The sequence below is a fragment of the Equus quagga genome, chromosome 9 (assembly GCF_021613505.1).
Source record: "Equus quagga isolate Etosha38 chromosome 9, UCLA_HA_Equagga_1.0, whole genome shotgun sequence".
Lineage (NCBI taxonomy): Eukaryota > Metazoa > Chordata > Mammalia > Perissodactyla > Equidae > Equus > Equus quagga.
The window spans coordinates 112,514,567-112,540,488 of record NC_060275.1 but is presented as its reverse complement, the minus strand read 5'-3'; the positions used below and the strand labels follow the sequence as shown (position 1 = coordinate 112,540,488).

General features: G+C 48.5%; 1 protein-coding gene across 1 annotated transcript in view; it reads left to right on the top strand.

The window, feature by feature from the left end:
• Positions 1-25,922, top strand: part of ANKRD33B (ankyrin repeat domain 33B) — a 72,074-nt gene that overhangs the window by 31,307 nt on the left and 14,845 nt on the right. Inside the window, exon 2 of the mRNA XM_046671661.1 lies at positions 10,181-10,310. Coding sequence (XP_046527617.1) covers positions 10,181-10,310 — 130 coding nt within the window. The remainder of the gene's footprint in view (positions 1-10,180; positions 10,311-25,922) is intronic.

Here is a 25,922-nt window from a genome sequence, read left to right as displayed (position 1 = left end):
CTTTTCTTTGTTTTTAAAAGATTGGCCCTGAGCTAACGTCTGTTGCCAATCTTTTTTCTTTTTTCTTCTTCTCACCAAAGCCCCCCAGTACATAGTTGTGTATTCTAGTTGCAGTTTGTGTGCTCTGCTTTGGTGGCCTGGAGTTCACAGGTTCAGATCCCGGGTGTGGACCTAGCACCACTCATCAAGCCATGATGTGGCGGCATCCTACATACGAAATAGAGGAAGATGGGCACAGATGTTAGCTCAGGGACAATCCTCCTCACCAAAAAAAAAAAAAAAAAAAAAGTGTGTGCCTTGAGAGCTCATTGAAACAGATGCAAAATATAGAATAGACGCTTAAGGGCTCCTTGCTTATAGTACATGCCTTGAAGGTGGCTAAATTGCTTATATCTCCTTTCAGAAAAATAAAAGATCTTTTATGAACGTAGCCATTGCAGAAGCCATGCACATATTTTAGAAGTTCACCTCAAAGAGGTCATTTCATATACACTGTTCTGACCTGTGGTGGGGATTATTTTTTACATAACGCTATCCCTCCAAGATCTATCCACCTCAGCACCTGCATACCAACCTCATTCCTGTTGGGGGTGACATAGTGTCCCATAGCGTGCGTTTAATTAGCCAGCCACCTCTTGATGTGTGTTTGGGTTGTTTTCAGGCTTTCGCAGTTACAGATCTCTTGACATACTTCTGATGTCACTAAAGTGAACTCCTCCTGGTGGAATTCTTGAGCCCGCTTTTGTTTTCTTTGCATTTGGCTGTTGCTTCCACATCTATACCATTCCGTCCCAGATCTGGCGGCACCAGCCTAGAGCGATGCTTACTGCAGTAAAGGCGACTGTCATCGTTGAGGTTTCCCTGAGACCTCAAGTAATTTCCCTACTTGATGTGGAGGTAAGATAAAAAGGTCAAGCCTTGCTGTCACTGGCTCAGTTTAGAGTAAATTGAGTACTGTGCGAGGTGGGAGGTACCGACACGTTTCAGGGACATTTCATTCATTCCGAAAATGCTCATTGAGTGTCTTGTAGATGTCAGCTACAGCGGAAACAAAGTTAAAAGGATGGGGTGCCTTCTCCACTGGGAGCCCACCTTCCGGGGAAGGAGTTAGCATGCAGGGCAGCCCGGTGAGAGCATCAGAAAAGGGATGTAAAGGGACTTAACCAGACTTGCAGGGGGATCGGACATGTGCCAGGCAGACTAGGAGATGGGGCTGTGGGGTGGAAGGAAGGGCCCATCACGCGGAGGCCACTGCATGTGCAAAGGCCCGGAGCCAGGGCAAACCATGGCAGGGTGGTGGTGGGGATTGGCCCGGGGGAGGACCCAAACGTGGAGACTGTGTGTGGCCACGTTAGAGGTTAGAAGCCACGGGCGGCAGCATGCTCAGCCACTAAATGGCACTGCCTAGAACAGAGGTCCCAGGGTAGTGGACTGGCCTGGTGTAAAACGTTTTTGGAATACGCAGCATGATGTGGTTACCAAATTTTTATTTAGTAAGCTAAGAAAGAAGTTAAAAAGAAAGTCATAAACTCTATTCCCATCATTTTATAAATGAAAGTACATTTTGTGCTCAATCAAGTAGCAAAGACATAGTCTTAAAATAAAGGACAATTCCTCCCAAGGAAAAAATAAATAGTGGGTAACTGTTGACACATTTAGAAATGTACACAACTGTATGTGTTACATACATACATATATATATATATATATATATATATATATAGGTATTATATATATAAAACACCTATATATATAACCTACATATACAGGTTATGTTTGGACAGGCTGTGTTTGCTGTGATAGCAAGCAGACCACTCCAACTCTCAGGGGTTTAAAATAATGAAGGTTTGCTCCTTGCTCCGGTGGGTCAGCTGGAGGTACAGTGTGCTCTGTTTTCCACGCTCCCACGGGGAGACCCAGGCTGAGACACGTTCCATCTCTGAGCTTCAAGAATAGTTAAAGGCAAAAAAAAAAAAAAGAGAGAGAAAATGTGGCAGATCATGCTCGGTCTCTTCAAACTTTCCTTTGGAAGTGACACACGCCATTTTGCCTACATTTTGTCACCCAAAGCAAATCAGATAGTCAAGCCTGACTTCAAAAAGAGTGGGTAAATGCCATTCCACCACGTGCGGGAGAAGGAGAGTCACTAGCCAGCTCTAGTGACCACCACAGTTGGATTGTCCTTGTTTTTTTAAGTTTGGCTGTGTACCTCCTCCCACTCCTTCATGGATCATCACTCTTGGGCAAGTATGTGTCCTATGTGCCAGTGATGGGGTAAGAGAAAGAGAATGGAGAAAGTGGATCAGGAGGGACGTATCTAAGGACCACTAAGGGTTACTTGGGGCAGCAAGACACACTAGATGGTCAGCTTCCAACTACTTGTTTTTCTGCTAGACTCTCAGTGAGTTCATCTGATTATTTATAGCTCGACATTTTGCATGAACAACTCTCAACAGCGATTTCCTTTGACCCTCTCTAGGAGGTGCAGCAAATGCTTCATCCTGGCAGTTTAAGCATGATTCAGGGCATCCTCCACGGCCTGTTGTCTCGTTAATATTAAATTTTTAAATGTTGATTGCATGTTAAAATCATGATATTTTGGATATGTTGTGTTACATAAAATATATTATTAAAATAAATTTCACCTGTTTCTTTTTGCTTTTCTTAATGTTGCCGCCAGAAAATTTAAAATTAAATATGTGGCTTAACATTTGTGGTTCCCATTAAATTTCTATGGGATAGTGCTGACCTGGAATATGTAAAGAACTCAGACTGATCAATAAGGAAAAGAAGCTGATAAGAAATGGGCAAAGAGTATCAATAAATCATTCACTGAAGAGGAGATGCGGATGGCGAATCAACAGTTGGAAAGATCTTCAGTTTGAATGGCGATCGAGGGAAAGCAAGTTAAAAACACAATAGCAACGTTATAGCAGCGTGTGCCCATCTGATGCTGGTGAGAATGGAGAGAACTGTAACTTTCATACACCAATAGCGGCATTTAAGTAGTTGCGACAACTTTGGAGAGCATTTTGGCAAAATTCTGGCCCCAGCTAGTCCACTTATAGGGGGTGTTTCTCACGTGGGGGTGATTTTGCCCTGGCGGGGATGTTTGGTGGTGTCTGCAGACATTTTCGGTTGTCATAAACGGGGAGTGAGGGATGCTTCTGTCCCTTAGGGAGTAGGGCCGGGGGTCCAGCTGCACACCCCACACTGCATGGGACCGCCCTCATATAAAGAGCTCAGACCCGAATGTAAGCGATGCCGAGGTCGGGAAATCCTGCTTCAAAGACTCGCATTCTCAGGTAGCTCGGGCCAGCATCAGGAGACACAGATCAAGGTTTTAATTTCAGCGCTCTGCTCGACAGTTGTGGGATTTGGGAATCACTTAAATGGCTGTCAGCTTGGGGGACAAATGACTAGTGAGGGGCCCGGAGGCTGAGATGCTACAGTGGTCACGACGTGCTTGCCCGAAATTTGGGGAGAGCTCATGTCCAGCACGGAGTAAATCAAGTTGCAGGCTCATAAGTACCTGAAATGCTAGTTTTTGTAACTATTTCAAATACAAAATGCTACCCTATCTTTTATGTCTTGTTTATGGATACATGCACAGGTAATAGAAATTCAAAAGCAAGGTCAGGGCGGATCCACAGCAGCACCTAACTGTTTGCCTCTGGGGAGGAAGGGTGCAAAAAGAACATCAGCTCCTTCTGGAACGTTGACTTCTTACAGAAGTCTGAAGCAATGATGACAAAACATTAGCCTTTGTTCATGTAGCCGAGGAGACAAGGGTCTCTGTTATATTACTTAAATTTCCATTTTACTTTTCCAATATTCAGAATTTCTTTGCAATAAACACTCATGCACACACACTGAAGGCGGCTGGGGGATGGCCGCCTGAGCACGAGCAGGTTGTCAGGCGCTGTGCTGGCTTCTGCTGGCTTCGTCTGCGTCCCCCCGCGGCACGCTGGGTCCAGCACAAGGAGACCTTGGGTAAGCGTTTGTTGCACGAGCTCCATGTGGAATGCTCCGTGGGGCTCCTTACTGCGAGTGGCTTCTGAGAGAGGTCAGGGCCACACCATGAAGTGGGATGACCCCTGGGACCTGCCTGCTGGCCAGGTGGTCACCCCTAGCCCCCAACCCCCCTCTGCAACAGACCTGGACACGCCCATTACCCCCCACACTTCCAGCAACACGTCACAGAAAGTAACACCCAGGGAGTCTTATACATGTATGAATTTAAAGGAAAATGGATGTTATAGCATAGAAATTGCATGCAAATGTGAATTCCTGGGGAGACACTTCAGAGAGGAAGTTTGTGGCTGGGTTTTGGGATTGAATTCATTCAACAACCCTAAGACTTAATGGGGAAAGGTTTGGCTTGAACGACACCCATTTCTTAGTTTAATGAAGAATTTAAGGGGCTTGCCTGGTGGCGTAGTGGTTAAGTTTGCACACTTGGTTTCCACAGCCCAGTTATCAGGTTCGGATCCTGGGTGTGGACCTACACACTGCTCATCAAGCCATGCTGCAGTGGTGTTCCACGTACAAAATAGAGGAAGACTGGCACAGATGTAGCTCAGGGTCAATCTTCCTCAGCAAAAAGAGAAGATTGGCAACAGATGTTCACTCAGGGCTAATCTTCCTCACCAAAAAAAAAGAAACAAAGAGAAAAAGAAGAATTTAAGATGAGCATTGATGGTTGATGGGCACGCGTGGCCTTCTCTACAAGGCCACGTGTTGAGGAATCCCTACCTTACAGGTGTGCGTGCTCATTGTGAGTTTGGCCCAGGGGAAGGACTCCTGAGGAGCTGGGCTTGTAGCTTCATTACTCACCGTTTTTCTGTATGTCAAAATAATGAACTCAGGTTACGGGAAATTAGAATTACTAAGTTTTTTTTTTTTTTTTAAAGATTTTATTTTTTTCCTTTTTCTCCCCAAAGCCCCCTGGTACGTAGTTGTATGTTCTTCGTTGTGGGTCCTCCTGGTTGTGGCATGTGGGACGCCGCCTCAGTGTGGTCTGATGAGCAGTGCCATGTCCGTGCCCAGGATTCAAACCAACGAAACACTGGGCTGCCCGCAGCGGAGCGCGCGAACCCAACCACTCGGCCACGGGGCCAGCCCCGAATTACTAAGATTTTTATACAGTACCCCTTCCTTTGGAATCTCATTGGGAATAGCTTAATCAGATGGTAAGGAGGTGATTTCAAAAGACTTCAGCACGGAAAGTCCAAGTCAGTCCTGGCTCATGGGGTCTGTGTGCCTGCCTCGCCGAGGGAGGCTGACCCAGGAGCGGCGTCGTCCCTCTTGTGCCACTGTATTTGCTGTGACCAAATGGCATAATTTATTTTTATCTTGGATTCCTCCACCCCCTCAGTGAAATATTCTTTTCTTAGGCCCCTAATTTTAATTTGCATCATCTTAAAAGTCAACAAAGGAAAACCTGGCTGCCGTTTTGATTCTAGAAGGCCAGCTTGGTATCTGGTCGATCACGTTTGTCTGAGCCTCCCAGGCTCACACACCATCCTTCTCCTGAGATTAAGGCCTTGGCTGATCGCCTCCCATGCGTCCCCTGACCTCATCAGCCATCCCAGTTGTAAACACGTCTCCAGGGCCCGGGAAACATTTCTCAGAGAGTAAAACGGCCATCACACAAATCTGCAAAGGTTTTCTGAGATACATCACACAAAAGCAACATTTACACAGTGATAGTTTGGGTGAGAATTACTAAAGTCTGCAAGATTAAGCAATGTGACTGTCACTGTAGTGCTGGATCTTTTGGCCCTCCCAAGGGGCAGGGGCGACGTCTGCAAGCGTCTGTGCCAGGCTCGGGGAGGCGGTAGGCTGAGGGTGGACACTGCCTGCTGTCCCTTTACCATCTAGAAAGAAACTGATCCTAAAAATCCTAGTCCTCATTCATTTATTGAACAAGCAGTTACCAGCTTGGCATTGTTCTCGGTGCTGAGCAGTCGGCAGTAACCAACGTGGATCAAATTCCCGTCCTGGGATTTACTTTCTGGTTCACGATGCTGAATCATAAATGAGATTATTGAGGCTCATATGCCTAACACACTTTACCCAACAAATTACGCCCGTGCTAGTTAGTGGTAACTCACGGCCGCCTTTTAGAAATGTGTCTTTAGAGGACCAGCATGCCTGAATTCTTTCAGGAAGCCACGCAAACATTTCCCCCTCCCTCTTGATGCAATTATGATGGAGAAGGGGGTTTTATAGAAATGGATTTTCAAGTAACTGAGGTTTACTCTCTCAGATTGTGAACTTTAAAAAATTATGCTACTAATGATGCAATTTTGTCTCACACTCCAACGGGGGTAATATCCCTTTGTTTTCTGGATGATCAGGATAATGACTCGATCTATTATTGGGCCATATGGCTGTGGGGTTGTATGTGCTTCTTGGTGTCGCAGGCTCTTTCCTCGGCTGTGTGCCAGCGCCCGTTTTTTCCTGCTGATGGCCCCGCCTCCCTCTTCACAGATGGTACTTTTTTTTAGTTGTTTACAATGGTTGTTCCAAAACTGTATTTTCTAATGAGAATATTAATGTCAACATCACGTTTGCTTGTTTTGCATTTTTCGTTTTCATCTTGTATGTGTCTAACTATATATATTTATAGACAGCTATTGATACATGCACACACACAGATTTATTTTAAGGAATTGGTTCACTAATTGCGGAGGCTTGGCAAGTCCAAAACCTGCAGGGTGGCTGGCAGGCTAGAGACCCAGGGAAGAGTTGTAGTTCAAGCCCAAAGGCTGTCTGGTGGCAGAATTCCTTCCTGCTCCAGGGAGTTCAGTCTTTTTCTCTTCAGGCCTTCAACTGATTGGATGAGGCCCACCCACAGCATGGAGGGTTATCTGCTTTACTCAACATCCCCTGATTTAATGTTAATCTCACCAAAGTACCCTCACAGAAACATCTGGAATAATGTTCCAGCAAATATCTGAGTACCCATAAAACCATGTCACATAAAATTAACCACCACACATCCCCTATTCCCATTTTTTCTACAGAGGATACTACTCTTATTATTTTGGTGTAATCCTTCTAGATGTTTTCTGTGCATTTTCTGGTTGGTTGTGTGTGTTGAGAGCTTTCTTCCACTTAGACGATGATCAACTTGCTCCCCCCACACCCTTAATCTGTTAATATAATAGATGATGTTATTAAAATCCTTTACATCAACCTTTCTTCTTCCAAGGAATGGAGTTTTGGTTCATTTTTGTTTTCCGATGTACAAAACTTTAGAATTTTTTTTTTGTGTGTGTGTGTGTGTGAGGAAGATTGGACGTGAGCTAACATCTGTTGCCAATCTTTCTTTTTTTTCTTGAGGAAGATTGTCACTGAGCTAACGTCTGTGCCAATCTTCCTCTATTTTATGTGGGATGCCGCCACAGTGTGGCTTGATGTGCTAGGTCACCTGGGGTCCGAACTCTTGAACCCCAGGCCGCCAAAGTGGAGCACGTGAACTTAACCACTATGCCGCTAGGCCAGCTCTGACCCTTACAATTTTTAAGCAGAAACACCTCAACTTATTTTCTTCATTGCGCCACCTTTTCTGCTATGTGTAGACTTTGAACCTTAGTGCTGTGTTTTCACGGCCTAGAATTCCTCGCTGACTCCCAGATGGGGGCTTCCACTTGTAGGTAGCTGTGACTTAGTTTTTTCTTAGGTAATAGAAGTTTATTCTATAAATGCTTTGCTTATAATTTAAGAAAGAAGCTACCTGTGGCTTCAGGGAGCCATCAGCAAGTATTCTTCTGTCGATTCCACAAGTGGACAGGGTTTGCCTTTGTGACAAGTCTTTTGTTCCCGTTGTCTTGGGAGATTATGATCAGAGGTTGCCAAAGATTGTCCTTCTCCTCTCACCCTCCTGTCGGGGGCTGTTCGAGCTAAAACAGAGTGTCTCCTACACTTAAACACTACTTTGACACGTGGAAATGACAGACTTTTGAAACAGACCTCCAGATGGTAGGGGATAAAGGCGATTGTCTTCAATCAGAAGGCAAGTCTCTGTGTGGGAAGACCGGAGTTACCACTTCTGTGTCTGATACCACTGTACCCTGAGCCCTCAATTTTAGTTACCTATTTTTTTTTTTTTTTGATAAGCTTCATTTCTGAGCTAAAGTTATGTTCAGATTTCTAAGGCTACTATCAGCCGAGGCCAGCTGCCCATCAGGAAGTCTTACCCTGGGTGTTTGGAGGAGCATGAGGGAGCGGAAGGGGCCGTGGTTCCAGAGCAGCCGCCTTGGTGGCTGGGGTAGGAAGGAGTGGAGGTGAGGGTGACAGCCCAAGAGCGAGCTGAATCAAGAGCCAGGTACTTCAGGAGCCCTGGAGAGCGTCCCGCTATTATCCACCAATGAAATAGAGAAATAAGGAAATTCTTCCTTTCCACCCGGGTCCTTAAGTAAAGTTTGGATGGCAGGATCCGCAAAGGCAGGCGCTCTGGTGACGTTTCTGCCCGGCAGGTTTGCAGTGTGTGCCAGGAACTTTCCAAACAATTCTTCCCTTTAATCCAGAAATACTGCTTCTAAGAACGCCTCCTGAGAAAATAAGGATTGGTATGCACCAAGCCTTAGCTTTAGGGGTTTTCAGTTCAGGTTTTACTCATAATAGATAAAAACAGAAAACAATCTCAGTGTCCAAGAAGCAGCGATTCCTTAAATAACTAGGATTCTGCCATACCCCACATCCGCTGGAAATGTTAACACAGAAGTATTTTTATGGATGTGAAAAGATGTTGCTGATACATTTCTCAGTGAAATATATAGCAAACAATCTATTTTGGTTTAAAGAAAAATGTGTGTGTGTTTGTGTGTTGGGGGAGGTCACGCCTGGGTGTTTTGCCTGTGTAATGTCAAGTGACAGAATGGGGTCCCCGCTCCCCTCTTGTACCACCAGCTTGATTGAACTGATAAAAGTCAGCTGAGGTTCTGTTATTCCTCAGATGCATCTGTATTTGTGACTCTTGGGGGCGTGTTGTAGATTTCCAAAGGGACAGAGCCCATACCCCGGGGCAGCAGATGGAAAACCTGCCAGTGCCCAGTACAGACCCAAGTGTACATCTAACACCCAAGGGGATTTTTAGTGATGTCCAGTTATTATGGCTTATGAATAAGTTAGGAGTCTTCGCATTGCAAGTGGCACAAAACCCAATTTAAATTAGCTTAAGCCACGTCCCCCCTCAAAACAACAGCAACAACTAAAAAACAATGGGCGTGGGAAAGGGTTATTGGCTCTCATCATTGAAAAATGCAGAACCATTCATGTCAGGTGGGGCTTGATCCAGCTGCTCACACAGTGTCCCCAGGACTACTTTCTATGTCTCTCCACTCCGTCTTCATAGTGTGAGCTTCATCCTCAGGCTTCAGGTGGACTCCTGGGCAGCATCACCCTCTTCTCTCCTGAGGGCACGATGGTCACGGGAGCTACGTCCTGCCCTCCTCTGTCCCCACCACCTGGAGCAGAGGTGGCTCTCAGCGCCTGCATGCGCTCCTTGTCTCTCATTGGCCCAGTTCAGTCACATGCTCTCCCTGAACCAATCACTGTGCCCAAGGTGCGAGAGAGGTGATTGGATTGAACCTTGGAACCCGGGATGAGGCCCCTCCCGCTGGACCTGCGTGGCTGTTGTTTGCAGTTTGTGTTACTTGGTTGTGGCAGCCACGGGAAACAAATACAATTTCTGAGGCCCAAGGGAGTATTAAACTGAACTGAGAAACACGTGTTCAACCCACACGTGTACTTGTTCTGCTTCACATTTCTGTCTCCTTCCCCGTGAGCCCACCCCAGCACCCTAGGGGAGACTTAGCCACGCCCCCTGCACCCACCTGCGGTCCCTCGTCTGCTTTCTGACACAGTCGATCGCTTCCTTGTGCATAAGGAATATAGTTCATGCTTTTCCCGCCTTAGAAGGCAAGCCCCAGGAGGGCAGGGATCTCGGAGTTACCGAAGCCCAGTCCTACTCGCAGTCAGGGCTCAATAAACATTCGAGAATGGGCGCTCGCTGACTTGCTCAAAACTGCCGCCCAGAGCTTGGAACTGGGGTCCTCCACGTCCTCACTGATGCTGGTCCAGCCCCCCGGGAGGGCAGAGGGTGCACGGGGGTCTGCAGTGGTGATGCTCGGGGTCTGCCCCTCTGACCCACTTCCCTCTTCATTTCTAGACCGGCCTTATTGTCGCCTGCTACCACGGCTTTGTGGATACCGTGGTGGTCTTAGCAGAGTGCCCCCACGTTGACGTCAACTGGCAGGACAGCGAGGGGAACACGGCCCTAATCACGGCTGCGCAGGCAGGTAAGACCCGCTTCTCCTTCCCTCCCGGAGCCGAGGCCCCACAGCAGCGCCAGGCAGTGGGGGTCCCTGCGCATGGACTCGGCCGGGCAGCGGGGGCCCCCATGCATGGACTCAGCTCGTGAGATGGAGGTAGTCAGGACGTACATCATCAGAATCTTGTTCTACTGCTAGGAGGCACAAGAAAAGAGCTGATCAGGGCGTGCACGTTCTCTTTGTGCAGCTGGCACAGTGCAGAGTTTACTTCTTTGTGCTGAACTCAGTATGGGGCAGATCTAGCTCTGAAACTGCCCGAAGTCTTTGAATAGGAAGCTGCACGGGAACCCAACCCCGTCATCACTTCCCCTAGAGCATGGCGCCCCATCCAGCGCTTGGTCGACAGAAGGATGCTGGTGAACCCGGTGGCGGACAAGACAGGATCCTGTGTTAGTGATATGTTAGTGATAGTTGATGTAGAAAAGTGGATGTATTTGCAAGGTCACCTTGCACTTTGCCTGTAGATGGAAAGCCAAGGCAGGAGCTACTTGCTGAGAGTGTATCCATAATAAGGCGGGACTGTCAGCGGTCCTTGTAGATGTGTATGGGAGGTGTCCTTCAGCCCAGGACGATTGCCTCAGGAGGTGGGACTTATGCCACCCTTGCCAAGGGCATTGTGGTGCTCCTCTTCTAGAATTGTTTTCAGACCTTTTTTGAGACAAACAGGAGAGGTATGCTTGTCCCTTCAGAACCATACTTCATTTGTAACCATGCTATTAACTGAGTTCCTAGCTGACCACTTTCGAAATTCTTGGCTTCCAGGATTACATGTATTATGACTCAAGCAAAGAAACTGCTTCCGGCTGAGTTACGAAGAAAAGACGGTTGTTTATTAACGGAATGTAGGGCACATGGTGTTGTTGTTGAGTTGTTGAGAATTGGACTCAGGGCCAGGAAGCTGGAGAAAATGCCCCAAACCATAGTGTGTGTTGATTCTGGAAAGGGAACTTCTGCCACTGCCGCCACAGAGACCTCCCTGGCCCTTCTTGGTTCATAAGCCAGCATGAATGACTCTGATCCGGGCAGCCCGGCGTGACGAGAAAAGCTAGCGTGAGGCAATTTCATCCCCCGTAACGGGAAGTAGTCAGTGCACGCTGCTTTTCTGTTAAGACACGTAAGGTGGAGAACTCCCCCAGCTTGGGAAGGGGGTCAAAGGCTGTGCTGACACATGTTCCTCTTGTCAGGTTTCAGGGTGTGAAGCTTTGCCTCCAAGGAGGCACTCTAGGCATTGAAAGCCCAGGGGCCCAGCTTCCTGAGCAGCACAAGTGTAAAAGGATATGGTAAAAGGTGTTCAGTGATGGTGGACTCATCCCTCGTTACCTCCCACTGGCCGGGAACCGGGTCAGGGACCAAGGATGCTGAACTGAAGGGCAGTTCTACCCTGGAGTAATTCTCCAGCTAAATAGCTGTCTGATGGAGGGTGCGTGGAGTGAGACCACCCCATCTTGCCTGATGGCTTAGGACAGGGGTCGTGGAAGAAGGGCGCTTGAGTGAGTGGCAGAGAAGTCAGAGGCAGGCCGTTGCAGCCGGTGCCTTGCAAAACCAGGCGGCCAAGAGGGAGCCCGACTTGTCTTAGGAGCGGCGTAGGTTGGTGTGGCTGTAGGATGGCGGGTATCTCAGAGAGGTGAGAAGTGGCCCCATGAGGAGCCAGAGACCAGATCATTAAGGGTCTGGAAGCAATGCGAGGGGATGCATTCGGGTGACTTGAGGCTGGGTGTGTGGTCACGGGGCTGGATGATCCCAGTGGACGCTGAGGCGGCTTCAGAGAGCAGAGGAGGACCAAGAGCTGCGAGGCAGAAAGCTCAGGTCTCGGTGGTGATGTGGGCGGTGAGGAGAGGTAGGGGCTGGGATGGCGTTCAGCCTTCTGGATGGGGATGACACTAACTGCCAAAGGGTGTGTGTAGAAGGATGGATGGAGAAACATCGGTTCCATTGGGCGTTCAGGCCTTTGAAATGCTGAGACACCCAAGAGGTCTCGAGGGCAGGTGGAGAGCATGGAGCTCTGAGCTCCAGTCCCTCCTGAGTAGAGATGGCGGCTCTCAGGAGTTCTGGAGAGCGGGCCATGGACTGGACCAGAGCACGCACAGTAGGAGGATGTGCAGTCAGAGGAGATTGCTGTGGTTGTGAAGGAGCTCTTTGTGTGTTAGGGATGTGAGCTGTGGTGTAATGGCAGTGAGGGACTTGAATTCTTGCCTACTTGAAAATGTTTTTATTTTATATTCATCTAGGAATAACAACTTATCTTTTGCCTTTTTTTAAAAAATTTAATGCTGCAGGGGAATAGTCTGAGTCCAGTTGCTTTTTGCATCTTTGTTGATACCCTGATATTTCTTAGTCTTGGAAATATCTCCTGCCTCATCCTTGACATTGAAAACAAACAAACAAACAAACAAAACCCCAAACCCCTCCCCATGGTCTATCTCAGATCCTTCTCTCTGTGTTCGTTTGACTTGTGTTAGGGGGCTTTTTACTTGAGGACATGTTTTCCTGTTCTCTCTTCGCACGCCATGTCTGCCTTGTTTCACTCTTCCTGGAGTCCTTCTTAGGTCTAGATGAGGTCACCTGCTTCTCATTTCACAACTTTCCTGTTTTTCTTTTCTGTCCTTTTACTCTAGGATCTGGGCACATGGTTCATCTTCCTTCATAATTTGTTTTTATACCACTCATTGGATTGCATATGCTGTTTTCTTCACAAGCATGCCTAGTGTCTTAGTCCACTCAGGCTGCTAATACCATAGACGGGGCCTTAAACAACACAGGCTTATTCCTCACAGTCTGGGGGCTGGAAGTCCAGGATCAAGGTGCCAGATGCTTTGGTCCCTGGTGAGAACCCTCTCCCTGGCTTGTGTGGGGTCAGGATGCCACTCTTATGACCTTGTTTAACCCTATTTACCTCCATAAGTCACCTTGTTTAACTCTGTTTACCTCCATAAAACCTATTCACCTTCATATACAGTCATATTGGGGGTTGGGGCTTCAACATAAATTTGGAGGGATACAAAATTCATTCAATACACTCACCTTTCTGCAGGGGCTGTGCTTACCCTGAACTGTTGCATTTTAAGTCAAAGATGACATAGTTCCTCTCAGGGTTAGAGAGGGACCCACCAAAGCATGTAGGAAAGGGCTGTCTGTGCCTCCAGACTCAGGGTGTGTGGCTTGGGGTGCAGAGGGAGAAATTCAGGGCCACGTGCAGTTACAGCAGCTACTTCATCTCCGTACTGCGCGGTTTCATTTCCCACTGCGTGTGGTGGGGCAGCAGTCTGTGTTAGCCGAGGGTGAGTGCCCCGCCTTGCCTGGTGTCACTGCTACCAAGCACGAGCCGGGAGTGAGGGCACCACCGGCTTCCTGCCTGGCCTCATGTGCCTGGGGCATTGGAAATGCCATGGTGGGTCTCAGCGCATTCCTGCAGCCCACCTTTCTCCCCGGCCCGCCCTTCTCATTTTGGGGCATCGCTGGAGTTTCCGTGATCTGTTTAAACAGGTGCAATGCCTGGTCCTCCCCTGCAACTTGCACCTGTGTCCACTGTCTCCAACAGAAATTCTTCACGTTTCTGGCAAGTGGCTGGCCACCTCCTGTGGTTTCTAGCACTGCTACTGGCTTCTCGCTATTCCTTTGGTCACAGGTGGGAAGCTGGGAAAGGGGACAAGATTCCTGTGTTCACAGCCCCCGGCTCTGACCTCAAGAGAGCTAGTGGTCCCCGGTGGAGCCTCTCCTCCAGCTAGAGTCAGATTGTACGGCAGTTGGCAGGCCCGGGATGGCTGGGATGTATTTAATTGTGTGGGTACCAGTGGTAAGGGGGTTGTGGGGAGTTGCCAGGCTGTGACCCAGACTGGGTGGTGCAGGAGGAGGTGGCAAGCATGGTGGCTGTCCTGGGTGCTTTCTCTACTTGGCCCTGCTGATGCTCTTGTAAGTTGACTGTAAAACATAATACACAGTGTTTGGAAGAAGAACACACAAGTGGTTCAACATATAGAGCAGTTAAAGTTAAGGGGGAAAATCCCTTAGCTCCTCACTCCCAGCCTGCTTCAACTTTACTTTCTGGAGGTAACATTGTTAACAGTTTGATGCGCAGATGGCTTCTCTTCCACCTCCTTCTTCTTCTTTTTTAAAAACCGTTATAGTGTATTTTCCTGTCTGGTTTTTGAGTTTTCTCTTTTCCTGGCTTCCATGATCCTTAGCCTGTTACTGATTTGCTCTACCTCTGTGTGCAGTGCCCCCTGTCTCTGGGCCCGTCCTCTTCCTTGCCTGGCTCCTGCTCCCTCCACTTGGGCCCTGACCCCTGGGACACCCACCCCACGCCTACGGGGAGCACCTGGCTCTGCCCAGCAAGGCTTTAGGAGAATTTTTGAGGAGAGGGGCTGGCCCCATGGCCGAGTAGTTAAATTCGTGCATCCTGCTTGGGTGGCCCAGGGTTTCGCCAGTTCGGATCCTGGGCACGGACCTAGCACCATGCATCAGGCCATGCTGAGGCAGTGTCACACATAGCACAGCCAGAAGGACCTACAACTAGAATCTACAACTATATACTGGGGGGCTTTGGAGAGAAGAAGAGGAAGAAGAAAAAAAGATTGGCAACAGATGTTAGCTCAGGACCAATCTTTAAAAAAAAAATGAATGTTTAGGAGAGGGAGAGGGGAGGAGGAGTATGGTTCTTGCGCCACTTTAAAAAAATCTGATTAAGTGAGGAAGCAAATTTTCCCCAATTTGTTTCTGAAGGTGGAAGAGACTGGACCTCAGGGTCTGCCCCTTCTCATGTGAGCACTGTGACCTTAGAGGATGGCCTGGTTCTCAGCCTTGAGCCGGGTCAGATCTGGTTAAAACATGGATTGCTGGACCCGGCCCCCAGAATTTCAGATTGAGTGGCTCCAGGGTGGGGCCTGAGAATGTGCATTTCAACGGTTATGCTGCTGGTCCCGGGACCTCACTTTGAGAATTGGGGCTTAGAGCTTCTCCTTCTGAATGGCGGCTGGGGGCGCCTCTCAGTGGGCACTAAAGGCCGGGGGAGTCATCGACCCAGATGAGCTGTTGCCGGAGGGACACAGAGTCATCATTAAAGTGAAGATAAAGGAACAGAAGCGAGGATCTGCTCATGCCATTCACATGCTGTTTTAGCAAAGAGCGGCTGTTGGCTTTTACCTGATAGGATCAGGTGGTGCCCCATTTCAGTCCAATTCCATAACCAGTTCTTTTATCTGATGATTTCTTAATTCTGAAAGATGTCTAGTCATATGTGCTTACAATAAAAGGTCACTACAGAAGTATTATTAAAAAACAAAAAAGGGCCCTTCTCATTGTCCCTAATGTTCCCTCTCCCAAACTGACCAAGTTCTGGCTAGTTACCCTCTCAGACCTCATTCTCTCTCCTTTTTAAACATGTGTGTGTGCACGCACTTTTTATTTATATGAATAGGTTAATTCCGCAGAGAGTGTGATCTAGGGAATCATTCCTTTTTTTTTTTTTTTTCTTGAGGAAGATCTACCGTGAGCTAACATCTGTGCCAATCCTCCTCTATTTTGTATGTGGGTCGCCGCCACAGTGTGGCTGGTGAGTAGAGTAGGTCCGTTCCCAGGATCTGAACCCGCCAACCTGGGCTGCCAAAGTGGGGCGTGTGGAACTTTAACCACTCGGGCATGGGGCCAGGCCCATAGGAGAGCTTTCTGTCTTGACCGAGGCACATGAGACTGACCTCGTCCTTACAGCCACACGTTCCTGAGTGTGACTGTGTCTACGTGGCCGTGTGCCCCGGGTCCAATAACTGTGAGGCAGTTCAATAAACTGTGGCTCACCCATTCTATACAAGATCCTCTTCTAAAACAAATATTTATTCAGCAGTTTCTTCGAGTCCAAGGGCTGCCCTAAGTGCTGGGCATCCCACGGTGAGCACATAATCCCACCTCCCCGGTTCAAGTCTGCTGCACTCAGGGCTGTGAATCGGCCCCTGACCACCCACGCTGTCATGAAGTCGTTTGTGTCAGGGGTGCGTTTCTGAGGAGGCTGTGTAGACCTGGCCGGAAACAGCAGGTGTGTGCAGAGGGCTAGACTGAGGAGGAGATGAGGGGAATGTCCCTGGAGGCCAGGACATAGCTAAGGAGCAGGACCCTGGAGAGAGTGAGCCAGGCAGAGGCTGCCCCTCAGGAGCTGCAACCTGAGACCCCTGAGCCGGCAGCCCCTGGGGTGGGGTGTTGGAGGGCAGGGGTGAGTGCGCCGATCTCTCCTTCCACCCTGGCCCATGCTAAGCCACCCAGAGACTTCAGGGCTCAGCACCAGGGCCCGGGGCTGTTGGTGGAGGTCAGCCTCCAGGCAGAGAAGGAAAGAGAAGAAAGGCGGGATAGATTCTTAGAACTCAGTTACTTCGTCAAAGGGCATGTGCATGTTAAATGTGCACATTTATGTGGCTGCTGCCAAGTGGCCTTTAGAAAAAGCCTTACCAATTTGTGACACTTTCCACCAAGTTCCCAAGGGTCTTCTCGCCAACCCCGGATAAGATCACTTTTCAGTGTTTGCCAACCCCAAACAGACTTTTCTTACAATTTGCAATTGCATTTCCTTGGTTCTTTTTGGAGCCTAGTATCTGTTACGATGTTTTTGGATGCAGTTCACTGAGTACCCAACGAAACAGGGGTTTAACCACAAGGAAACTGCCTTCTCTTACAACACGACACTTCTGGCAGCGACAGTTGGAGGGTTGCTTCATCGAGTGGCTCTGTGATGTCAGGACCTGGACAGGATGCCAGGTTCTCAGAAATGCTCTTGACCTGTCCCTCATGATCCCAAGAGGGCCCTGGCCACTCCAAGCGCCATGTCTTCACTTTGCAGCACTGGAGGCTTGGGGAAGGAGGAGCAAATCGCTGTCTCTGCCTGTTCTCTAAGACAGAAAAACATCTCCAGAAGCCTCCAGCTTCTTGTTGATGTCTCACTGCCAGGGTTGCGTTACACACCCCATGCCCAAACAGGCGCACTGGCAAGGGCAGTGGAATGACCCCAATTGACTTGGTCCGGTCAACAATGGCCCGGGGAGAATTTCTGCGGTTAAGGAAAACTTTACAGCAACCCTGTGCTTATATTATTTGCTGTTGCACTGTGCTGGATGTCTGAGAGTTGGGAGTCAGGCTTTCTACAGGACTCAGCATTTGTGAGTATAAATTAGGATGCAAATGCCTTCATCTGCTGTTGGTTCTCACCTCCTCGGATACTTAGATACTAAGAATACGACCCATTCTCTCTTAGGCCTTTACAATGGAGAGAATGCGTGAAAAGAAATCCTCAAATAATCCCTAAATCTCAGTGAGCCAGTAATTTCAATTTTCTCCCATACCTTCCCTAATAAAAATAAAGTATAAAATAAGATAACCAAAGAAATGAATAACAAACAAGTCCCGGGGATGGAGTTTTGCATTTACTTTCTCTGTTTCTTTGTTCCTCTTTAACAGAAGGGCAGGAGTATGGTGAAATGAGGAAATAGCAGGGTTCCTTTTGAACTGGTGATGCTAGAACGTTGATTGGGTTTGAGTAACCTCTGCTGCATCCTTGAAACTTATTCTTCCTTGAGCTTGTTTTAAAAATTCTGAAGGAACCCCACTGAACCAGCCTGGCATGATACATGTCCCTCTCTGTGGTGACAGAGTGCCAGAGAGGCCCCCAGGGGTGGCCGGGGGGCTCAGGCTGCCCGTGTGAGTCCTGACGAGTGAAATGGATTTGCAGAGGGTCCTGCTCCAGAGGACAATGCATGACTTGGCTAGAAGCCAGCAATAAACACGTCTTCTTGTTATTTATCTTGTTATCACTATACACAATCATAATTTTAGTCTTTGTTATGATTTTATGGTTTTCTGAAGTGTTTTCCTTTTTCTCTGTTTCTAGCTATTCCAAGTAAGAAGTTAGAACTTGGCAAGTCTGAGGTTTCCTTACTTACTTTTCCTGTAAACTCCAGTTCCTGGAACCTTTCTGACTGGCCACAGCAATGCCACCCTCTGCTCAAAAGCCCAACAGCTTGCCCAGCTCCTCAGTCAGAGGCCTCGCTGCCCCACAGACAGAGAGGAGGGCCTGTCGGCGCTGCCCTCCCTCTGCTCCCTGGTCTGCAGGGGAGAGTCTGTTCTCTCCTCCAGCTCTGGGGGGACGTGATAATACTAAAGTAAACGGTTCCCTCTACTGGCCTGGTCTGGAAAACTACATTTTGAGTACCTGGCGTCAAACCAGTCAAGTCTTCAGACAACCCAAATTCTGTTAACGTTTTTCTGTTTTTAGAGCAGCGTGGGTTTATTGTCTGTCTTCTGTCTTTGAATAAAGGAGTAAACAAGATTCTAAGCACGTGATTGGTACTCAATAAAAGGTTGAAGGAATCAATAATTGATAATCGTGATGCCCATGTAATTTTAGATAACGTGGTAATTAGATATTTAATAAGTGAACTTTTTCCAAGGGAGACGTAGGAATCCTTCTGCCTTTTCATTTATGAAATATTTATTGAGCTTACAGTCAATTGGAAGTTTTGGACTTATAAGCAGGGTCATGAGGGTTCTGGTGGCTGTGGGAATCCGCAGCCACATGGAAATGTGGACCATAGGACATCATGGCTCAGGTGCCTAATCTAGGCCTGGAGGACCAGAGGAGAGCTTTCATTAGAAGGGATGGCTCATCAGGTAGCGGGGTAAGAAGAGAAGGAAGAGTATTCTAGGCAGAGGGACTAGTATGTGTCAAGGCCTCCAGGTCAGAGGAAGCATGGTGCATGGGTGAATTAAAAGGGTAGTTGTGTGACTGCAAAGTAGAGTGGAAGGACATTGGTCCAAGAGCTGAGGGTGAAGAAGGGACGTAAGGGAGGAAAAATAACTTTCCCTCTACCCTTCTGAGTGCTTGGCTGAGACCCCTGTAATAAAAGACAGATTAATGAGAGAAAAACAGGTACTAATAAACATGTATACCTCATGCATACATGGGAGAGACCCAGGGAAAATGAGTAACTCAAAGCAGTGGCTTAGAACTCTGGCTTATGGCATCTTCAACAAAGAACAATAAATACGCGGGGAGATGATAGGATAAAGGAAAGCAGTTTTAGGCTTCTAAGGATGGCAAACTGGGAAGGTAAGCTGTTGGTAGATAAAGGCTTGTTAGTAAGGTTTGTTATGCAGATTCCTCTGGTGCCGACTCCAGGCGGATAGGGTCTAGAGTTGTTTCTGGTGCTTACCTGGAACAGAGTGGGGAGGGACGCCTTTGAAAATTTAGGTCCCTGCTTTTAGGCAAATAGGGGAAGACAAGGAGCTTTTCTTGTATGTGCTTTTTTTCAATTGCCTTCAGCTCAAAATAATCCTATGCCAAAGTGGCATATTTTGGGTGGCTTATTCTGCTTCCCTTCAGGGAGCTGGGCCAGATAAAAATGGAACTAGCTCATTAAAGAGATGAGACTTTATCTAAAGAGCAGAAACCTTTAAGAGTTTTAAGCAGTAGTTGTCTTGGTCAGAAGAGTTTCTTCTTGGAGTTATCCTGCTGGTAGCGTGGAGAACAGATGGAGGGGCAGAAATGGGACCAGGAAGGACAGGAGAGGGCTGTAGCACAGTATGGATGTGGTGGCCTGGATCAGTGAGTAGACGTGGGCAAGGAGAAACAAGGACAGGCTTGGAAGGTAGTTAAGAGATGGGGCTGGCAGAATTCCGTGAAAACTTGGATGGGGAAAGGTTGAAGGAGGGCTGAAGACAAAGCCCAGGTTTCTGGCTTGGGCATCTAGGTGACTGGTGGTGTTCATCACTGAATAAGGAACGTGGAAGAGAGGAGCAGGTTTGGAAGAAACATGTTTTGAGGTTAGTGCGTTGAATTTGATTTGTTTGTGTAACACTCAAGATGAAACAGCCAGTAGGCAGATATTTAGGTAGGAAACTCAAGAAGAGAGAAAGAGCTAGAGATAAACCATGTGGGAGTTTTAGGGTGGTAATTGGATCCGTGAGAGTTGATAAGATCACCAAGAGAGAGTGTGTGGGATGAGAGGGCTTAGTCATGATCTGAGGAACAGCCGCATTTCAGGAAGGCGAGAACAGGAGCTCATAAAGAAAACTGAGAGTGGTGGCCAGAGAGACAGGAGGAAAATTAGAAGAGTGAGCTATCAGGGTATCTGTAGAGAGAGAGTGTTTCATAGGGAAGAGACAAGTGGTAAATGCTGTGGAGATGTCAAGGAGGATGGGAACTGATAAGAAACCATTGGATTTTGCTACAAGACCGTCACTGGGGGCAGTTAGAAGGCAGTTTCAGGAGAATGGGGGAGTGTAAGTAGCTAGAGTGAGAGTAGATGATTCTGGAAGTTAGACTGAAAGGAGTCGAACAACTGAGGGTGGGTGGCTGGAGTGCAAAGACAGGTCCACGGGGATTATTGTTGGTCATTGCTGTAGAGTCCTCCAAATTCATATGTTGAATCCTAACCCCCAAGGTGATGGTATTGGTCGGGGGAGGGGGGAGCGCCTTTGGCAGGATGATTAGGTCATGAGGAATGGGATTAGTGACCTGGTAAAAGAGGCCGCAGAGAGCTCCCTCCCCTTCCGCCCTGTGAAGACACAGCAAGAAGAGGCCCATCAAGCTAGCCGGGGGGGAAAAGTAGATGGGACCATCAAACTAGCTCGGGTGTGTTCTTAGGGAGATAGCTGAGGCCCAAGTGTGAGAGGGAGTCCAGCCAGGTGAGTGCATGTCAAGCTTCTGCTTGAATTACGCCTGCAAAGGTCCCATTGGCCAATATTCGTCTTGACAGAAGAACTGTGAAGTCATGTGGCAAAGGGGAAGATGAAGAATTTGGGCTGTTAGTGCAATCTGATGGGAATGGATTTGTGAGGAGGGAGAAGTTGAAGAGAAAGAGGAGGTAATTTCAGCACAAATACTCCATGGAAGTGGGCAGAGAATGGCTTTACAGCGGTGGAGAGTGAGGAGAGACTGGCATCTTTAAATGGAAGAATCCCCCTTCCTCTTCCGTGGAGGGGGGAGGGAGGAGAGACTGCTGTGGATGTGGGGAAGTTTGTGGGGTGAGGGGGGAGGTGGAGGGGGTTCCCTTCTTGTGGTTTCTGTTCCCTCTGAACTAGGAGGTGTGTGATCTCCTGGGAGAGCTCTTTGCTGTGAAGTGGGTGACTTAAGACTGGGAAAGTTTAAAATTTCCCACAGGGCTTGGAGGGTAGTCATCTGGGAAACACAGAAGTGTTGTGAGGCCGGACTGAGAATCAGATCAAGCTTGGGTACCATTGGGGGATTTCTACCCCTATACACTCAGCGAAGACGCCACTGACCATCCAAAGTGGAGCCAGAACCTGGGGCTGGGTGGTGCCAGCAGTCTTCTTTGACTTTTCTCTTTCTGTTACGTGGCTCAGCCAAACCATCACCAGGGCCTGGCCGTTCACTTCTCCAGGAGCGATCTGAGTCAGCCACTTCTTTCCATGCTCCTGTCCTCCAGAGGGTCTGGCCACCACCTTCTATCCATTGCATGCCCACCATAGCCTCTGTGAGCTCCCCAGTGGGTAAGCCTGGGGCACAGCCTGGAGAAGATCCCCACCCGGCAGCTGGCCGAATCATCGTGCCTGCCTTGCACCCTGTCGAGCGGCTTTATGCTAGATCTCACTTTCATAAAATAAACTTTTCATTCTAGAATAGTTTAGACTTACAGGAAAACTGCAAGGATTGCACAGAGAATTCCCATATACCCCGCACCCAGTGACCTCTGTTGTTAGGCTCTAGCATTAGTATATGTTTGATACAACGAGTGAACCAATATTGATGCTTTATTATTATTAGCTCAAGTCCCTTCTTTACTCAGACTGCTTCAGTTTATCCCTAACATCCTTTTTCTGTTCCAGGATCCCATCGAGGATCCCACATTACATTTAGCTGTCGTGTCCCCTTAGCTCTTCTTGGCTGTGACAGTTTCTCAGCCTGTCCTTGACAGAGTAGGGCAGTCTACATTTGTAGAATGTCCCTCAATTTGGTTGTGTCTGATGTTTTGCTCATGATGGGACTGGAGTAATGGGTTTTGGGAGGAGGACCACAGGAGCAATTGCCATTCTCACCACATCTTATCAAGGGCAGTGTCAAAGAAAAAAAATACTCAGTGACACTTGTTCCAGATGGTGAGGCAGACTTTATTAGGACCATCATGATAACTATAGGGACCACTGCAATGGGATTTTACAGTAGGGGAGAGAGATGGGCTCAACTCGGAATACAGGATGGGTAAGTGGGGATTTATAGCCCAGGAGAAGGTGCGGGTCAGTGGATGGAAATTACTAACAGGAAACATCAGGGATCAGGAAGGTTCTGGCTAATCTGACCTAACAAGATTGAGGCTGAAGGCGGGCCAGGTGATCAGACATCTCCTGGGGGACGGTGGAGGATGAGGACCCGCATCGGATGTCAAGGGTGAGGGGGTTTCTGGTTAAACTGACTCAGCAGGGTTCTTGTTAAAATTTGATTTTACAAGGAAGTGCACAGATAGGCCTAGGAGAAGGTTCAGGAACCCGACTAGAGTTTGGTCAAGCAGAGAATCTTTGTCAGTACAGCTCTCAATGTGACTTCTCCCTGTTGATGTTGACCTTGATCACCTGGCGGAGGTCGTCTTTATCAGGTTTCTCCACCGTGAAATCACTCTCTCCCTCCCTGCTCTCTATGGTCTACCCTCTGGAGGGAAGTCCCATGCTCAGCCCACAAGCTAAGGAGCGGGTTGTCATGTTCCACCTCCTTGAGAGTGGAGGACTTGCATCAATTATTTGGAATTTTTCTGTTGGGAGATTTGTCTGTCCTTCTAGGCACTTTTGCACACATTATCCTGTAATTTTCACAATTGCGAGGTTAATATTGTCTCTCATTTTCCAGATGCAGAAACAGAGACTCAGCAAAGTTGACTCATCTTCCCAGGATCACCCAGATTTTAAGTGGCAGGCCGAGGACTTCAATGTGGATGTTCTCAGAGCCAGCTCTCTTAAGTACTAAGCTCTCTGTCCACACTGAAGCTAATCCATCCAGAATTCACTTATTCCCTGGGGCACCGGTACCCTTCTCTTAGGCAGGGTAGGGCTCACTAGGGGTGGGGGGTGGGGTTGGGGTCTGTATGGTGAGCCCACCCTTTGAAAGGGCTTCCTCTGAGGACTTCAGGAACCAAATCCTATTCCATAAGGTCTAAGTTAGACTAGGCTCAAACTAGATGTCAATATGGTACATGTTCTGTTATACAAGGAAGACTGTTCCTTCTATCTACCTACCTACCTGTCTAATCATCTTACTAAAGAAAAAGAAAGCTCCCTTTGGTTAGTTGTCATAGTTTTTAAGAAGAAAGTTTAGTAGCTATACATTTTTAGAAGCATTGGGTTCACCCTTGATTTCCATTGAACAAGGTCATCTGCGTGGTGAGAGGTGTTATTTGTCATCCTGGGAAAGTCGGTGGGGAGCCCGCAGTGATTTCACGGGTCATGGAAAGCGCACACCTGTCAGAACGAGTTGGCTGCACGTTGGTTTTTCTGGGCTCCACAGAATATGCAGAACCGATCTGTATAATGGGCCGTTTACTTTGTGGATTTCCAATTTTTCCTCTCTCCGCCTGTTCAAAGTGTTTAGGATGTAGCAGCTCAAAGGCCATCCTGCTGAACATTGCCACCGACACACTCTTGCACGTTTTTAAAGAAATGGCTCTAGACGAATTGCAATTCGTTTCGCCGAGACCCTGGGTAAATCTCACTGACGGGTGCCGCACAGCGTTGAGCTGGAAGACAAACCTACTGAGATCAAAGGACCCTCTCTCCCCCACAGTTCAGAGCAATTAAGCGGCTTTGGGCTCCTGACAGCTAGCAGCGTCGCCTCCCCCGGGCACTGTAAACGGCAGTGGAGGGCACAGGGCTGAGAATGAGTCAAAAAGCATCAGCTGCTTGTTGGAACCTGTGAGTCACAGAGCTGGAGGGTGGCACACATGTTTCCGGCTCGTTAATCTCACACACGGTCATATTAGTCAGCGTTTCTCTCTCAAAATGCTGCTTGGTTCACCTGTTAAATTTTCCCATGAGTTCAGGAGATGGCTGAGGTCTGTGCTAAGCAAACAGCAATGCTTCTAGAAGAGTCTGCACTCTGATTTTTGAAGTTGATGAGAAGGGTTTACTGTTGCTTGGGCCGCAGCCTGCAGGGTCCAGGTACCCCTCAAGGAAGGAAACTGGGTCCCAGCCTGGATGTGTGTCTCTGTTGGGGGTGATGGGAAGACAGAGCCCCTGCGGGTCGCTGTGGGAGGAATTAATGTTAGGCTTGCATGACGCTGGCAGGGCTGGGGGAGCCAAGGCCCGGGAGATTTCCCTGAAGTAGGGAAGCAGGGATTCTCCAGGCTGCTGTGCTGCGGGCCTCAGCTTGCTCAGCCTCCTTGGTCTGCAGGGCGAGGTGGGCGGGGCACATCACAGGAAGCAAAAGTCTCCTGGTTGCTCGCCCTCTCTCAGGAGGAGGCCTCGTCTCCTCTGCCAAACCTCAGATCTCACCCCATGCCCTTCCCGAAATCAGCCAGGGGGGGAGCCTCATGGGAACCGGCTCCTCGCTGGTGCAGAGACCTCTCTGGGGGGGGGGGGGGGGAGGTTGGGAGACCCAGTTAACGACAGAAAATGCACCAAGATGTCCTCGCGGCCCCATACCTGCAGCCCTGACAGACAGTGGGGGTTCCAGAAGCACATGTGTGGTGTGGGGATGAATGAGGGATTTCAGAGAGCTGGATCCTCAGCTATAAGGATGGAGACTGGGCACCCAGCACCTCCACCCAGGCCAGGAGAGGGACTTGTGCAGACTGCTTCCACTCTGGAGGGTGTGTTAGCCATCATCAGCAGGGACCAGGATGGAGATGGCAGCTCAGAGGGGGGCGGGTGAAGGTGAGGAGGAGAGGAAGCTATTGGCTGGTCCTGAAACAGTGAAGTCTGAGCGTCTAGGACAGTGGTTCTCGACAGGGCAATTTTGCCTCCACAGGGCACATTTGGCAATCTCTGGAAACACTTTTGGTTGTCACAACCTGGGTGGGAGGAGGGGTGTGGTTGCCACTGGCATCTAGTGGGTGGAGCCCAGGGATGCTGCTAACCATCCTACAATGCACAGGACAGTCCTACAACAAAGAATAATCCGGCCCCAAATGTCAATAGTGCTGACGTTGGGTCCCTGCTCTAGGGGACTGAAGTGGGGCGGGGGCAGTGTGTCATTTCACACAAGGATTTAAGAAGTATGCCCAGTGGGCATAGGGCAGCATGGACATTTGAGCCACCCAAGAGCCTCTCTTTGTGGCCCAGGCATTCTGTTTGAGGAACTCTCCCGCTGCTTCGTGGTTTTCTGTGGGTGAGCCTGGAAAATCCTGGGAATCCTGCTTTTCACTTGACCTTCTCCTTATTCACCCCCATCCAAGAGCACGTGGGCTTTTTGAGACTCCCTCTGGCAATGAGCAGGCAATCAGGTCCTTTTTGGAAGTGCATGGTGGTAAGGGAGAGAAATCTATATTCTTTAATGAATAGTCTTACCTGCCTGGGCTTAAAGCTGAGGTCTTGGTAGCAACACTCCCTGTGTTCCCCACCTCTGTGTGTGTGTGTGAGAGAGAGAGACAGACAGAAAGACAG